Source organism: Pygoscelis adeliae, unplaced genomic scaffold (assembly GCF_000699105.1).
Source record: "Pygoscelis adeliae isolate BGI_AS28 unplaced genomic scaffold, ASM69910v1 Scaffold9, whole genome shotgun sequence".
Classification (NCBI taxonomy): Eukaryota; Metazoa; Chordata; class Aves; order Sphenisciformes; family Spheniscidae; genus Pygoscelis; species Pygoscelis adeliae.
Window position 1 is genome coordinate 2,519,026 of NW_008825557.1, and position 17,838 is coordinate 2,536,863.

The window sequence follows — 17,838 nt, forward strand, 5'->3', positions numbered from 1 at the left end:
AAAGGAGGCTGAGGGGAGACCTTCTTGCGCTCTACAACTACCTGAAAGGAGGTTGCAGCGAGGTGGGTGTTGGTCTCTTTTCCCCAGTAACAAGTGATAGGACGAGAGGAAACGGCCTCAAGTTGCACCAGGGGCGGTTTATATTGGATCTTAGGAAAAAATTCTTCACCAGAAGGGTTGTCAAGCATTGGAACAGGCTGCCCAGGGAAGTGGTGGAGTCACCATCCGTGGAGCTATTTAAAAGACGTGGCGCTTAGGGACATGGTTTAGTGGTGGACTTGGCAGTGTTAGGTTAATGGTTGGACTCGATGATCTTAAGGGTCTTTTCCAACTGAAATGATTCTATGATTCTATGACAAACCCTTATAATTCAGACAAAAATGGATCATTCTGAATGAGTATACTTGAACTTATTTCTTCTTTTGATCCCAGCTGCCCTACTCTGACCCACGTAAGCAGACTGCTGGCTGAGGGACCAAGCCCAGCGGGGCAGTAGCTTAGGCCACAGTGCAAAATAAAGGCCTGGATACAAAAGCTCAGATTCTTTGCTGTCCATTGTGTGCAGTGTAATGATGGTCTGTTCCTACCCAGCTTTGATGCTGTCAGTGACTGGAGAAACTGGGGGAGATGCTAGCCACTATGCACTCCATAAAGCTAGGGTTAATTACGGCTTGAGAACATATTACCATGGCCTTCAGGACATTGAAAAATAAATACAAATTTCTGAGTGTTGAACTCCCTCTGACTTTCCTGTGACTAATCTATAGGCATTCTGTGTTTTTGGAAACACAAAACAATTCTGTAATATTCTGACATATTTCCAAAGTTAAGGACACTTTTAGTTTTTACAGTCATATTTTGTCGCTCATACCTTGGCCCTTTCTTCTCATCAAGGTGTACTTGGCATTGACAGTTAGAGGGTTCTGCTCCTATCTTCACTGTCACCATATCAAATGGGACTTCTGCGTAGTATTCTTTGATCTTTGGGTTAAACTGAGGATTCAAGTCCAGCTGTGGACTGGTGAAGATCTGCCTGATATGAGATAGGGTATCTTTATCTGTTCCAAGAAGGCATCAAAGAAAAAACTGTGAAATGTATGAACATTCTTAAGTAACATGCAACTTCTGGCAGATTGATAACATGTACAGTGGCAAGATTTTTAATGCCTGATCACTCTTTGACTGATAATCCTGCTGCAAGGTCTTAATGGAGTTTGTATTGGCACTTGAGAGAAATTTTTAGACCCTGAAGGGATTTTAATCATTCAGTGCCCAATGACTCTACTCAGAGTCACAAAACTCAAAGTCTGAGTAAGCCTTTGAAAATGCAAGGATTAGGTCTGGGAGATCCTGTCTCCAGTTGGTTAACTGAAACTTAAAGAAGAGTTGGGCCAAAATTCATAACCTACTTAGGTACCAGCCTGTGTACAGGGTTTATGTACATGTGTAATTGCCAATAAAACTCAAAATAAGTTAGACATACTCTTACTGTGCATAAGAACAAGTCACATGGAGATATCTAGACCCATGGGGTCATTTGCAGTACAGCTGGAAGAATGTTTTATTAAAATTCCTAAATCAACAAATTCCAGCTCCTTCCCTGTGTATGAAATCTCCACAATCAAATCCTATTTGCTCAAATGTATCCTTTATTTTGTAGTGTTTGCCAAATGACTCATGAGAATAATTATTTGCTGGCAACCCACTTATGACAAATATTTTAATCCAACCTATTGAATTCAGATTTACAGTATAATTACACATTCAAAACTTGCTTTCCACATATATTCTCTAGTATGTGTTTAAAACTGGGTATTTCAGAAAATACTCCAGCCAGGAAACTCTTTTACTATAATATCTGAAAAATTTTGTGGCTTAAAACATGGCTTAAAAGGGTCATAAAGGATGCAAGCAGTTCTATGTGGCCTTTTCTACCTTGAAATACTGCCTTGAGAAACAAAACAGGGCAATTTCAGTGTGCTCTTGCATGGATTAAAATGTAAAGGAAGTTATTCCAGTGGAAGAGCAGAATTTGGGCTAGATTTGTAGGGGAATAGAGGCTTATAAGTTGACACACAGAAGGTACAGATGAGTATAAACAGTTCTCCAGATCCTGTATGCCTTACCTAGAAAAGTTATCTCACTACTAGCTTAAAAATGAGCAGGAATTTTCAAAATAAAATGAATTGAGGTATTTTCAAAATAAAATATCATGCAATCAGAATGATGATGTCAGTCAGCCAGCTCAGGAGCATTTCTGACCTCTGACTGACACAGAAGAGTTCCTGTAGGCACCATGAGATCGGTAACAGAGGGGAAATAAGGCTCAATGGGTAGAAAAGCCTTTCTGCCACAGACGAATTGTTTCACGTTTATAAACTGACCCCTCAGATAATGTGTCAATGAGGAAGGCAGCAGAAAGCATTGCTCCCACCAAAGACAAATATACTTTAAATCTTTACATATCTTTAAATATATTTTAAATATTCCTACAAGCAGATATTTTAGAAAAACTCTTCATCTCTTAAGCAGCTCTTCAAAATTCCACCATTGAGCTGAAGACTGACCTTATACAAGGCTGATTAAACTCCATACAAGTTTAAAGGTTATTCCACAAGAAAAAATGTATGCTAAAGTTCTTAGAAATAAGGGGCAAAAGTCTACTGAAGTGTGGCAAGGGATCAATGAGTGCTGGAATACTCACATTGATATGCACGCACAGCAATGTTAACTTTGTGCTTGAGGCTTATTTAACATAATAGCCCAATTATTGAGTGATTCATAAACATTCTTGCTACTTAAAAAATCCTTTTTTTTTTTACATAACAGCCCGCAGGCACTCCATTCACTGAAAGGTTTTGCAGAAAAACCCAAGAAATTTGTTCAAGTAATCTCTCTTCTTCCCTCTTAGTGGTCTAGAAAGAACTTGACTTACCATAACTGCATGGTCTTTCTTTAGTCTTACTGGAATAATGCAATGCTGAAAGATAAACAGAAACAATTAATAATTTTCTGCTCTAAGCCTGATTCACAGTCCTATAGGAGAAGGAACTCTCATTGTGTTAATTATAAAAAATACAGTGTACTTATATTCTTTTCAGTGTGAGATCTTTGCTTTAGGCTCATGAACACTGCTTATGGGCTCAGCAGAACAACTTACACAGATAAGGAAGAAATTGGTCTTTTATATGTAGTAAGCCAAGATCTTCCAGCTGGAATGCAAAACAATGTAATCTAAATCATACATAGTATCAGAAGTAGTACAAATAGGAAAAACATACTGTATATAAAATACCTTATTCTGATCCCTTACCTTCATGATTCTTCCTGAAGTCAGAAAGAACATTCTGCTTAGGACTCACATTTTCTTGAGAAGAATTCCTGTCAATTCAATAGCAGACATATTTCTACATGAATGGAAGGACCAGAAACAATGGAATGTTTTTCAAAAATTTCTATATGGCAACCCAGGGCATATGGTATTTTAATATTCTCCGTGGAAAGATGAACCTTCTGGATTCATGTTCCCAGCATTAACAATATTACCTTGAATGAACGTGGCAGAAAACACACATTCCATAATAAATGGTAGGATATAACATGAAAAAAGAAAACCAGAAATAAATTCCAAAACATAGTTGAAGTGCTCGGAAAAGGAAGAGTGGCTATAGCCAAGAACAAAATAACCCAAACCATATCTCTTAACTGTATGATGCTTTTTTGTATATATTTGAGGTTAAAGTTAGACTGGATCGATGGGCCAAGGCCAACTGTATGAGATTCAACAAGGCCAAGTGCCGGGTCCTGCACTTCGGCCACAACAACCCCATGCAGCGCTACAGGCTTGGGGAAGAGTGGCTGGAAAGCTGCCTGGCGGAAAAGGACCTGGGGGTTTTGGTCGACAGCCGGCTGAACATGAGCCGGCAGTGTGCCCAGGCGGCCAAGAAGGCCAACGGCAAAGGCCAATGGTCCTGGCCTGTATCAGAACTAGTGTGGCCAGCAGGAGTAGGGAAGGGATCGTGCCCCTGTACTCGGCACTGGTGAGGTCGCACCTCAAATACTGTGTTCAGTTTTGGGCCCCTCACTACAAGAAAGACATTGAGGTGCCGGAGCGTGTCCAGAGAAGGGCAACGAGGCTGGTGAGGGGTCTGGAGCACAAGTCTTATGAGGAGCGGCTGAGGGAACTGGGGTTGTTTAGCCTGGAGAAAAGGAGGCTGAGGGGAGACCTCATCGCTCTCTACAACTACCTGGAAGGAGGTTGTAGCGAGGTGGGTGTCGGTCTCTCCTCCCAAGTAACTAGCGACAGGACGAGAGGAAATGGCCTCAAGTTGCGCCAGGGGAGGTTTAGCTTGGACATGAGGAAAAATTTCTTTACTGAAAGAGTGGTTAAACATTGGAACAGGCTGCCCAGGGAAGTGGTTGAGTCCCCATCCCTGGAAGTATTTCAAAGACATGTAGATGAGGCGCTGGTGGGCATGGTGGTGTTGGGTTGACGGTTGGACTTGATGATCTTAGAGGTCTTTTCCAACCTTAATGATTCTATGATTCTATGATTTGTTCAACAAGAATTAAATATAAATGAAGGCCTGTGTCAAGGTGAATATCTGTACTGACATTAGCATGAATTCATATAATGGAACATCTATGTGTTTTGATTTGTTTGCTAATTCAAAACAAATCACATGATCAACATCCAGAGTGTATATATAAATCCTCAGTGAAAAAAGACAAGTCAATTGCAACAACTCATTAACATAGTAGTGGTGCCCGTATTGCTAACTCTGAAGATTTTTTCTGTCATATAGCATTTTGGGAGCAGAGTAGAAGAAAGGCAGTAGGCTCCTCTCCAATCCATGTACTGGACCTCTAGCTGACAAAACCTTTCCAGAGGTCCATTAGCATTTCTTGAAGCTTTCACATGTTTTCCTCCCAGTGTTTTCCATAGAAGGAAAGAAGCAGCTGGCAGATCTGTGTGTGTCTGTGTGTGCATCGACGTGTAGTTTTGAGCTTGCAGTGTCTAGACACCACCCTAATTTCATGCACATTCATGACCTCTTTCAAAGGAGGCACTTAACAAACTATTAAAGAGTTTGTTTTCCAGGTTATAAGTCATTTTGCACCCCTCTTTCTGCTTGCTGAGGAGGTAATGGCTAACTCCTGTCAAATACGTTTTTTCTCTCCACTGTTCCTTTTTGCATTGCCCAGTCCCAAAACCTATTGTAAGGTGAAAGCAAGATGTCTTAACTCTATAAAATGCCAGACTTTTGTTTAGCCAGAGGACACCTCAGGAGTGTGGCAGCCACCACCAGTGCAAGGCCCCGGCTCCCAAAGGAACTGCATGACCTGCACGTGTCAATTCTGTAAAGAGATTGCTATTATCATCAGACAACATTAAGAGACATATAGTAACTCTATCTAATTACAGCAGGGTATCAAAATGTAATATTTAGAAATTATATTACAGAAAGATACTCAGATTACTGTATTTATCTCTGCTGAAGACTGGACTTTTTAATCATCAGCACCATCAAGTTTTCCTTTGTCCAAGCTCCTTGAAGCCAGCAGGACTGAGGAACAATGCAGTTATGAAGCTCCTCCTCAGGCAGGGCGTGGCCGAGATCCTGGACTCTGCAGAGTCCTTTCCTTCACACGCTGTTACTCAAGAAGGGACCTTCATCTGTATGAGCGGCCCCTTATTTACTATCTAGGAGGAGCTATCAAGTGCAGATGTGCGCATTGCCTACACACTTTGCAATCAGCTCTAGTGAAACTAATGACTGTATGTTAGGTACCCTAGGGGAGTGCATGCTTGTGAATGTACCTTTTGAGAGATCCCTACTGTACATCACAAACTATTGACAGTGAACCTCTCCTTTAGGAATCTCTCTGATTCAGCAAATGAAAAAGCGAATGGATTGACAGCAGCAATAGTAATGTAGCTCTGATGGTCTAAGCAATCAGAGACATAAGCAATGAAGGATGTATAGAAATAGATAATATCTTTCATAAGATTAAAACATAAAAAGGAAAAAATCTGGTCACTTTTGGGGCCTCTGATGGATGTGTTAGTTGTGGATGGTGCAATTTTTAATAGGTCATAAAGTCAATGTTAAGACCATATTTCAGTACTCAGTAGAGTTATGAATTTTATTTCTTTAGATGATGTTTTGTAGGCCTCTCTTGAAAATGAGGAGCCACCGGAGGTAATTTTGTGAAACATGATCACTAGCAATTTTTTCTGTTTGATTAACTGGCAGCGTAAGCTCTCTGTTTTGTAGCGTGTTTGCTTGGCTTCAGTCACAGAGTTTTCGTGAGGGCATTTGGTTCACCGAATGAAGTATCTTGTGCTGATTTTCAAAACAGAAATACAAAATTGCACACTCAAGAGTGAGATTGGTTTCCTGGCACTTAATCCCAACTGTCTCTCTCCTTCCCTCCTTCCTTCTGTCTCTCATTCTTCCCATTGCAGATCAGTGATCTTATCCCAGACTTCCTTGCTGTTGTCTTCTTCTGCTTCATAGTCTGAACCATGTTTGTTTCTCAAACTGCCCAGGTGATAAGCATGACCAAGTTAAACTCCAATAAATTATTTTCAACCCAAGTTCAGTTTGAGGGCTGCTGCTTCTATTTTGACCTAACAAAAGGTTTGCATATGGGAAGCTAATAACACTTTTCCAAATATATCAGTTGATTTCATAAGAGCATTTGCAACTTTATTGACCTGCTTAGGCCTTTGTCTTATGCAAATACAAAAGGGTTAGCTTTTCTCACTAATCTGATTCTCCCATGCTACTCTGCTGTCTGACACAGCCAAACATACTTGCCACAGTACTTCATAGCCCCTATTCTAAATGACAGTAATGACATATGTGTTAGTCATATCACAAGCTGAAACTGCATAGCATTGAAAAACAGTGCACAAAAATGCAGAAAATTATTTCAGTGCACATGGTAGGTACCACTCCATCACTTTCAAAGAACTTTGCCATATGTTATACCAATACATCTGAGATGGTCATTCTCACCTAGGCTGTAACCATTTCATTATAGTTTGAGATGAGTTTCTAGAGTTCTTCTTGCTTCTCCTGTGGAAGGAATTCAGAGAGTTCACTAATACCTTTTAAGGTTTCGATACTAGTCATGTAGATGAAATGGGTTAAGAGAAGTACACCAGGAAACTTCTTTAAATCCTGTCTCCATCCTATGGATGGATTCATGATCAGTGAACAGCATAACTGTGTAGGACCTAAGTCAAAAGTAATTCTTTTTCCCATAAGTATCCATGCTTGGCTGATTGGACAGTCAGCTATGCATATCACTGGATTTTGCAAATGGAAATACCAATTTTGCATAGTCAGAGAAATAAGAACCGTTAAATAGATCAACCGAACAACTGGCCTTCGCTGAAGAAGTTCAGGAAAAGTGTTCTGATATACAAATTTATCAAAGCTGGGAATCTCAAAAAAGATTAATCAAAGCTCAACGAAAATGCATACCTGAGTTATTTGGGGAGTAAGCTCTACTAAGCTCTTTCTCCCTTGCAATTAAGTATAATTACATGCATATCTGACACATGCATCACCATCACATGCATGTAGCTATAGGAGTGGAAGATTATGTTTTAGCAATGTCAAAACACATGTTTTTTTATACAGTGAATGAACAGAATGGCCTATGCCCTGGAGAAAGTTCATGGTACTTCTACATATTTATATACATACAACAATGTTCAGCTCAAAGAAAAAAAAGAGGCCAAGGGGCTTGCTCAAAGTGAGTGAGTGGCACAGCTTAGATTAGAACAGAAAGCTGCTAAAGGTTGGTATGCTTTGATATGCAAACCTAAATATTTTGGCAAAAGGGCAAGGGCTTACACATGAATGCAAGCAGCTGCATCTTTGTTACTTTTCATGGAGTGGCCTGCAGTAACAACAATAATACTTAGCACGTTCATGGAACTGTGTATTTTCAAAACACTAATAAACAGTTACCTAGCACAGTGGTAAAGTATAAGCTCCACTTTGTAGCTAAGCAAACAAAGATACAGATGAATATTGACTTGCTGAAAGCCACGCCCAATTCAATGAGGAACAAAATTAAAACTTAAGAAATCTTACAGATGCCTTATATAGTCACTATGGCATTGTCCAAGTAAAATGTACAAAATAATGTCATTTGCACATTTTACTTGAGACTCAGTGGAATGGAGCACAAACATTTTCTAATGACCCTCTGTTCTGAAGCCCTTGTTTGTGAAATAATATATACCTGTAGTCAATAAAGAAGTATGATACATGTGTATGAAACATCATTAGCCAGGACAGAATGAGCACAGAAAACACATTTTTTACAAATTTTATACTAAACATATAGTATACCACAACTTTTCTCCTTCCCTCCATTCCTTCCTTACTCCCTCTTTTCTTTCCTCCTTTTCTTCCTTCCTCTCTTCCTCCCTTTCTCCCCCCCCCCCCCCCCCCCCCCCCCTCCCCCCCCCAAAGTTAAAATATCTTGCCAGAAGCTCAATGGATCCAACCTTGTCATTACAATATTTTTGCAGCTTTTCAAAATGAGGATCTCAGAGTATGGTGCTCTTTGACCTGTCTTTTCTTGGACAGAAAATTTAGAGCCACTCAAAATTATTAGTCCCTTTTGGAAAAATCTTCACCTGCAATTTTGTATTTTCTTTACAGTTTTGCTTCTAAATGGTGAATAAATTAAAAGATGGTCTTAACGCTGGTAAGCACTCCTAATTTTGAGTTTACAGTTGCTCAGAAACAACCTACCTAATTCACTTCATATTTCTTAGAAAAAATTTTACTGTAGCTTCAATTAAGTTTTTAACCCAGAGTCCTCTATTAGAAATGGGCAAACTGTCCTATGTAGAAACCTAGCTGCAACTTTAATGGCAGAATGGCTGACAGTGCACCATGATGGCATGATCGATCTTCATCACAACTGCTGTAAATCCACCTACATCTACTGAAGGATTAAGTTTTATGGTGCTCACTGGAGCTCCTGCAATTAATATAATTTGAGAAACTACTCCTGAACATATCATATAATAGCTATCTTACCATTCTGAAAAATTTGTATGTGCCTCTTTAGTCATGAACTGGAATTGTTCAAGTAAACTGGAAAGCAACCAATGCACAGTCAGGACTGAACCAAGCCGCCTCATTGGGTCTACCATGTGATAAAGGTCGCGCAGTAAAGTTTGAATCTTGGGTGCAGCAGAAGGGAAAAGCTGAGAAGAGAGACACTGATTAGAGACTACAGGTTATAATACTTGTAAAATGCAAAGAAGTAAGAAATGAAAAAAAAATCGGAAGACAGTGTATATACAATACAGATGGATTTATATTAATGCTCTTTCCCACATGTGTAGAAAATTACTGTCTTGCCCGGCCGTGCAAATCAGGATTACTAGTACTGACATGGAAGTCTAACTCCTTTGCCTCTGGTTCGACTTCCAGATCTATTCAACTCAATCCCTCTTCAGAAAGCCTCATCACTCTCATTTCTTCTAGACCTCATTCAGGAGGTCTAGAAGAAATCCTGATATCATGCAGACTTTCTGAACAACAGATTCAGTTGCAGATCTTTTATCTCCCCAATACTCACCACTTCCCTCATTAATTGCCATACCTATTCACAGACACTGACTTATTCCTTCATCTCTTTTCTTCTCCAAAAATGAACTCACTTGAAGTGTGAAGAAGACGACATCTTACATATTCCACCTGCTTTTTTTGCCACTTTTTCATCTATATCTATTCTCTGGTCATGATCTCAGTGTGGTGCTGTCTCCAGTTCTTCCATTCACAGCTGCTTTGCTTCATTGTAAGTCTATTTTCTTACCGACTCTTTAGTCATTTACATAATTTTCCTCCTTTTCCTTTCATTCTATTTTCTGGTCTCTGATTCTGCTTTAACTCTCCTTTTCAACGAATCCTCAACTCAAATTCTGTGTTTTATTCTTTTTCTCTTTTAATTTAAATTCCAAAAATCCTCCAAAATAAAATCAGGATAACCTCTATCTCCCTGCTTCCCTGTCCATCCAGCCTAATGCATGTGCCAGAGACAGCAAAGAATGATAACGAAGGAGAAATGTTAAGAGATTTACATAAAATATGTATCCAACACAACAAAACCCTGTTTATTTTACCAGCTCAAATTGTCCAAGATTCTTCAGCTCCTTTATGAAAGTAATCATTGAATTTATCTCTTCTAAAGACAAACATTGCTCTTCTTCTTTGTGGTAAGTTCCATCCTATGAAGGAAAAGGCAGCATATTCTGGTGAAATCACATGGAAAGCAATGTGCTTTCATTAGACCCCAATCCCTTTGGTGATCAAAGGGACAAGTTACAGCAGCTCTCAACTTGCCCTAACCTCATCCAAAGTCATGTGAAGCCAGGTCCTTGATAACTCTTCCCATTTCTCAGTCTAGAATACAGTAGACCGTGCATTAGCTTTGTGCAGAAAAGAACTCATAGGAACTATCATGGGAAGAGACTGCATAAAGTATAGACAACGAAGTGGACAATTTGAAATGTGGTCTGGTCTCCTACGAAAACAGACTTAGGTAATCGTATCACACGTGCACATGTCTGCGGCTTCCTACTTTATCCTGTCATAAGTTTAGAACCCATGACCCTGTTTTAGTCACACCTGCCTGAGAGGCAGAAGTCGCAAGGATAATGTAGTCCGTGTAAGTCTTGCAAGCAGGGGGCTCCTCAGAAATGCCCCTTTACAAGTGCCCAAACTGAGAGAAATACTGCTAAAGGAGTTCCCAGCTTGTCAGAAATAGATTTCACAAGTGATGCAAACTTTATACGGACCCTATAAATGCAAAAATTGTAATTTGATCTTGCATTCAGAATAAGTCACAAAGTTGCAGGAAACAAAATTTAATTCTGATGCTCATGAATCTACTTGTTTGAGTTAATCAGTTCTAGGTGTATGAAAACACACAAACCTGTATATTAAAAAAGACCATTAAAAAAAAATGGTGGGGAAATTACTTTATTACAGTTTTAAATAGATCTTTAAAGTACTGTACTTTGGGGAACGACATAATTTGAGAGTGGAATTTTTATCAAAGAAAATTTGATTGTTCAATATAATTACAATTTTATTAATGACTTCCCCAGAATTCAGTAACAGATAGCTTTGATTAAATAAATCTTTCATAAGTTGGCACCAGGAATTTCAGAAAGGCATACAATTTAGAATGAAATATTTTCAAATAGTTAATAATAAGAAAAAGGTGGAATGAACTACCTTGCTCACAGCTGATCCATGTATTTTTTGTAAAGCTCCTACGAAACTGGATGCTGAGGATCCATTAGATAAGAGAAATTTAAAAGTATCTTCAAAAAGAAATTCTTTGAAAGTTTGGTCCTGAATATTTGATTCATCCTTATCTTGAAAGTCAAAGTTTTCATGCACCTGTTGGAAGACAATAAAAGAATTTATAGTTTGAATATCAAGTCCATTCTTCTCATAACCATATATACCAAACTGGAACTATTTATTAAAAAAAAGCCATAATAACACTAATAAAACAGGATTATAATATAGCAAATACTGCACCACATTTTCTGTCAGAACTACACACCACAATGTTTGCTGACCTCCAGCGGATAGAGTACAATATTGCATTCTCATGTGAGAGCTTTTTTTGTGTTTGATTTGAAATTTGATAAAAGAAATAAAATGTCAGCTTATATGTTAAAACAACTCTCTCAGGTATTTAGGAAATGCTGCATATGAAGTTATGAGTTTTGCAATATATAAACACAGTGAGTAAACTCATGTTTATAAAATATGAATAAATTAGTATTTTAGCATAAACACAAATACAACTTCAGGCTGCATGGGGTGCGTGCATACTACAGTTTCCAAGGGATACTATTCAAAGTCAAATGTCATAGTAATTATCAAACATTATTTTTTAGTAATTTGTATTTTCATAAGAAACTATTAAACACTACTAATTTACTGTACATTTATGGATTATGGCTGATGGTTGAGACTACTATACAGGCAGGTAGACATTATGCTTTATGTTTAGTTTTTTAAGCAACTCCTGGGAGAATTATTTTACAGCCTGGTATACAATTATTAAATTGTTATGATGTGTCACATTTCTTATACCACCTAAACAAGTCTTGTCAGACTAATTAAGGATATTGTCTTCATGGATTTTTTTAAATTATGCAAACTTTTTCTCATATGTCCATTTTTCCTTTGTGTTTAAAGGATCTTTGTTTTGTGAAGGACGGAGAGATTGACTGCACTGTTGTTACTAGAAACTTGAACAGATTTTAACTGAGGATGAATTTTAAAAGTGTTCTCCTGTAATTTCCCAGGATATATTTACTAATATTTTTTTGCCTTTTGTGTATCATAAATATGGACAAAGACTTTATATACCTAGGTATATACATGTTCATATGTATATACAGGGGTAAGGAGAAGCAGCTGGAAAGCAGTACAATTTTTGTTTCTGGCCAAGCTGTTCTGAGGCAGGAGTGGTACAAAACTGGCACAGGGAGTTTATGCCCCAGGTCACATTTCTCTAGTTTTGAGGGCCTTGAGGACCATCCAGGAAGAAGGCAGCACAGTGGAGGTCAAAGCAGGTGATGAATTGAAGAAGTACAATGCAATTCATAGAGCGCTTTAACTTGTATTAAAAGCCAGTTGTGGTATTTTAACTTCCTCCCTTTCTCTTTGTTCTGGCACAGTTAATACCTAACACTACTTGCATGCAATGCTTCCTATGGATTTTGTTTAGCTGATATTCAGTTGGGGTGATAATCCCATAATGCTAAAACTGAAAGGTTTGCACACTTCAATGGTGTGGTGAACTTCATCACAGGAACTCTGTCCCTTCAAAACTGGTTTCTCCCACAGCAACTCTCCACTGTTGGGCGAAATAAGTATTAATGTACTTTGAAATTTCTCAGAGGTTTGAGGGCAACTGTCAGAGAGGGTTCCCTGCTGTGTTCTTGTAGGTGTAAGTTTTTTGGGTCAAGCAATAATTTGTGTAATTTTCTCACCTCAAGAACTACTGGGTATATGGAGGTGCCGAATCCAATGTCAAAGGTTAGCATTTGAAAACATTGTCTGCATCTGAAATACAATATAACAGGAATCAGACTCAGTGAGGTTAGGTACTGTTGTGAAATATATGCTACAATGACATACACACAGAGATCCAGAGAGCATACACAAGAACTTACACACATAGGTCAAGAGAATGCATGCAATACAGGCTAAATAAAATTTCTAAGAAGAGCCAGCAGCATTAAACATAGATAGGGTCAGATTGTGAGCTGATGAAAGCAGTGCTATATTAAAGTGTATTTCTATGGTTGACTTTTAAACCAGTGAGGGAGGTGAACTACACTGCAAAAGCTTTGAAGACATTTGGAGGGCAATAGATGGTGAAACTCTCTGGGCTCACTGAAGGCAAAGAGTTGTGCTGCAGCTGTGGGGACGTTTGAAGGCACGAGCCAGGAGCTCTAAGCAAGTCTTGGGTTACATAAACAAGAGATATCCATCCCATTGGTAAAAAAATGTTAGAGTTTGGACCACCGTCAAAATAGCTCCATCCCTGTTACACTCCTCCCCTCCTCGCTACCCTCTCCACTCAAAATGTAAGCTTTACTCCCAACTTGCATAAGTCAAATAATGAGCTTTATATTACTGCTACTAAAACACCTGGCTTCTCAAATAGCTTTATAAAACATATAAATGTAATAAATAGTAACTTATTTACTATTTACCATAAAAATGTGAGGGATGTGACATCACATATATAGAATAAATATTAATCTTAATTAATAAAAATATTACATGATAAATGTTGATTTATGTGTAAGAACTGTAACTCTCAAATAGAAGTGATTGCAGTGATTTAACACCCACAGAAAAGTGACTGTTGCTGCCTAGGTATATTTCATGAGGTACGTTTCACAAAGTATTCTGCGGTGTCTCTTGTTCAAATTGCCTGCCGCAGCCAGCTCTGAACTGTCTGGGCTACTCTAAATATTTGACATATGACAGAGGGCTCACTGAAGGGAAATAGAGCTTTATATATATTAGGACTAGCCCAATTGTGAGTGATTTCTGCTCATTTATAGTGCCTGAAACACTTCATCAGAACGCAGCATCTGGTCCTAGGTATTCACCATAACCTTTTCACAGACTAGAAACACTGTGGATATTGAAGAGTTTTACGCCCTAAATGCAGCACATCCTCACTTTATTCTATAAGGAAGTATGAAATAGAGGGGATTTTGTTATTTTAGGAGTCATGTATCCTCTACAATTTTTGTTCTGTTCTAAAGAGCTATCTTGACAATAGCATAGCAATGACCACTGAAAGTCACTTACTGATTGAAAGAATTTTGTCCTGAGGCAGATGATTCACTGAAGACTTCAGTTATAATTAGAAGTTTGCTTATAGCTTCTTTCATGTTGTTGAAGGCTTGTTTGGGAGAACTGCTTTTGAAGAATATCTCAAAAAACCTTTGCAGCTGTGAAAGAGATTACACATTTTTTACCATTTAAAGTAAATTAGTGCTTAAGATCATAAATTAAAAGGCTGGTAGAAGTAAAAATTGCCTTAGAATGTAAACTTCAGTTCTTTTCATTTGCACAGTAAAGAAAAGAGGCACGAAAAGCTCCGTGCAGAATACTAGTAGAGAAGGACTCTTTTTTTACAAGTAAGTATATCAGAAACGAACTCTGTATTAATGATTTTAAAAAATACTGCTCACAGACTAAGCTTACTTTGATAAAACCTTTTGCCGTCAACTGGTTCTAGGCAACAGAAACCACAAACACTAATTTCTTCAGCAGTAGGTAATAGCACACTCAAAGTAAAAGCCTTTTCTCTTGTTAACATATTGTGCCAAGGGCTATCCCACTTGACCTTGACTGTGAGTCCTTACCCCAGGTTAATAAGCTTTAAATAGAATATAGAAGAGAGATGTTGAAAAAGTGATCAGCCACCACAGCCTGTGTTTTAACTGGACTCTTGCACATCCTGAGGATTTTAGACTCATGAATCCTCCCAGTGGCATATTCTCTGGCCTGCGTAACACTGTCCTCTCGGTTTCTTTCATCACTCATGAGAATTTAGCTGTCTCATCACTTCAGACAGTGATTCAGCAAAATAGAACTGGAGCAACACAGAGCCCCAGTGAAGAGTGGGACACAGGCAGGTTTTGTTGCATCAGTCCTTTGTGCTAAGAAAGGAGCTGCCTTTGAACCACATTACCACACTGCACAGAACCCAATTAATGTCTGAACTGTGTAAAACTATTAGATAATTTGGTAGTACTATATTACCAGATACATTTATATAGTATAAAAGTACCGTCTTCAGAGATAAAGCACATAAAGTATACACACAACATGTTTTGTATTGATACTCAGAAAAGAAAAAAATTCTGATTATTTCTAGGAATTTCTCTACTAAATTGACTTAGAAATGCAATTATGTATTTTCTATTATCACCTATCCTACATGATCCACTAGGGTAACATGACTGAAGCATGCAGGCTTCTGTAGACAGCCCCACTGGGGACTGATGTGGTTGACATCTCTCTAGCTGCCTTTGACTACAGTCATGATCAAGTATTCACTGTGGATGAGTTAACAAAGCTTGGCCTTTAGCAGAAGTCTGTAACAAGGCTTAATGTGCTATTTTGGGTCTAAAGCATGATCACAGAATCACAGAACCACAGAATGGTTGAGTTTGGCAGGGACCTCTAGAGGTCATCTTGTCCAAACCCCTGCTCAAACAGGGCTACCTAGAGCCAGTTACACAGGAATATGTCCAGACGGCTTTTGAATGTCTCCAAGCATGGAGACTCCACAACCTTCCTGGGCAACCCGTGCCGGTGCTTATTCACCCTCACAGCAAAAAAGTGTTTCCTGATGTTCAGACGGAACCTCCTGTCTTTCAGTTTGTGCCCATTGCCTCTTGTCCTGACACTGGGCAACCACTGAAAAGAGCCTCACTCTGTCTTCTTTACAGCCTCCATTCAGACATTCGTACATATTGATGAGATCCCCCTGAGCCTTCTCTTCTCCATGCTAAACAGTCCCAGCGCTCTCAGCCTTTCCTCATATGTGAGATGTTCCAGTCCCTTAATCATTTTAGTGGCCCTTTGCTGGACTCTCTCCAGTAGTTCCACATCCCTCTTGTACTGGGGAGTCCAGGACTGGACACAGTACTCCAACGGTGGCCTTGCCAGTGCTGAATAGAGGGGAAGGATCAACTCCCTTGATCTGCTGGCAACACTCCTCCTAATGCAGCCCAGGACACCATCTGCCTTCTTTGCCACAAGGGCATGTTGCTGGCTCATGGTCAACTTCGTGTTCATCAAGACCCCCCAGGTCCTTTTCTGCAAAGCTGCTTTCTAACTGGTCAGCCCACAGCATGTACTGGCACATGGTGTTGTTCCTCCCCAGGTGCAGGACACTGCACTGTCCCTTGTTGAACTGCATGAGGTTCCCATCTGCCCATTTCTCCAGCCCATCGAGGTCCCTCTGAATGGCAGCACAACCCTCTGGTGTATCATCCACTCCTCCCGGTTTTGTGTCATTAGAGAGTACACCTTTCCCATCACCCAGGCATTTAATGAAGATGTTGAACAGGAATGGACCCAGTAGGGACCCCTGGGGTACACCGCTAGTTACTGGCGATGCGTTATGATGCATTCACTGTGCTGACACCAGATCTCCTTACAACATACTTCTGTGCACTCTAGTCCACAGAATTAGGAGCCTCCCCTTGTGAGCACGAACACTGCCAAGCACACTGGTCTGCATTGGCATGGATGAATGGCTTTCAGTTTCTTCAGGCAGCATATTGCATTTAAATGTAATAAGCATTTTCCGCTTTCCTTTAAAAAAAAATACTGTATCATTGCCCGCAGCCAGCTGTGGGAAATACTCAAGTATGCAGCTAATGCTGATCCTCCTTTGCTTTTTGCTCTCGTCAGTTCCAGTAACTCCCTTCTGTTGTTCTGGTAAATAACTGGTGGGTAGGAAGTTGGGTTGCCTGTCTTTCTGTTCTTATCACCTCTGGTTTTATTCTAACAAGTGGTTCCCTTCCCAAGCTCTACTGACTAAAAGACGTGTCCCATGCACAGATCTGGGCTGAAGGTTTGCAATGCCTGGGACTCTTTCTCCTGTTTCTGATAAAGCTACTTGAAATACCAGTAGGAAAAAAATGACAACAGTATATATGACTAAAGTTATAAAATTGAACCTTTGACTGCCAGGAAATTGCAAAGTAAAGGTTGCACATATAGCCTCAACTCTGCCCTTTGGATACTCACATCATGTTGAAACCTTGAATTACATCACACTGTATTTTTATGCTGAGAAAGTTTTCCATGTGTACTGCAATTCCATGAGTCTCTAGGGCAAAAGAGCCCCAGAACTGCTCTTTAGAAAGAGATTATGCAAATCCTCAGATCACACTCCATTTCATTGCCACAACCAGCTGAGCGGGAGTCTGTGCTTCCCAAAGTCTAAGATCACCAAACTGTGTTTCTCCCAAAGAACAGTACAAAGATTAAGAACAAGAAGCTGCACAGTTTTCAAATCAGTTCTGATTTAGATTAATCTCTGAGTGAAATTGTCCCATTTCAGTTCCTTGTTCAGGCCAAAATCAGTTAATTAAACTGTTCATGTGAAATAAAAAATTTAAAATGAAGACTCATCTCACCAAGGTGGGACTACCTGGTGGTTCTTCAGCTGACTTTGACAACTATTCCCAGCATCTCTGCCAGATCCTGTACATCACTCACA

The 17,838-nt window shown here is 39.4% G+C and overlaps 1 protein-coding gene across 1 annotated transcript in view; it reads right to left on the reverse strand.

The window, feature by feature from the left end:
* Positions 1-17,838, reverse strand: part of CPED1 (cadherin-like and PC-esterase domain containing 1) — a 157,614-nt gene that overhangs the window by 77,210 nt on the left and 62,566 nt on the right. The window contains exons 8-16 of the mRNA XM_009332276.1: positions 14,403-14,545; positions 13,064-13,136; positions 11,283-11,450; positions 10,166-10,270; positions 9,075-9,244; positions 7,026-7,085; positions 3,314-3,381; positions 2,936-2,980; positions 872-1,058 (exon numbers count right to left, since the gene is read on the reverse strand). Of these exons, the coding sequence (XP_009330551.1) occupies positions 872-1,058; positions 2,936-2,980; positions 3,314-3,381; positions 7,026-7,085; positions 9,075-9,244; positions 10,166-10,270; positions 11,283-11,450; positions 13,064-13,136; positions 14,403-14,545 (1,019 nt within the window). The remainder of the gene's footprint in view (positions 1-871; positions 1,059-2,935; positions 2,981-3,313; positions 3,382-7,025; positions 7,086-9,074; positions 9,245-10,165; positions 10,271-11,282; positions 11,451-13,063; positions 13,137-14,402; positions 14,546-17,838) is intronic.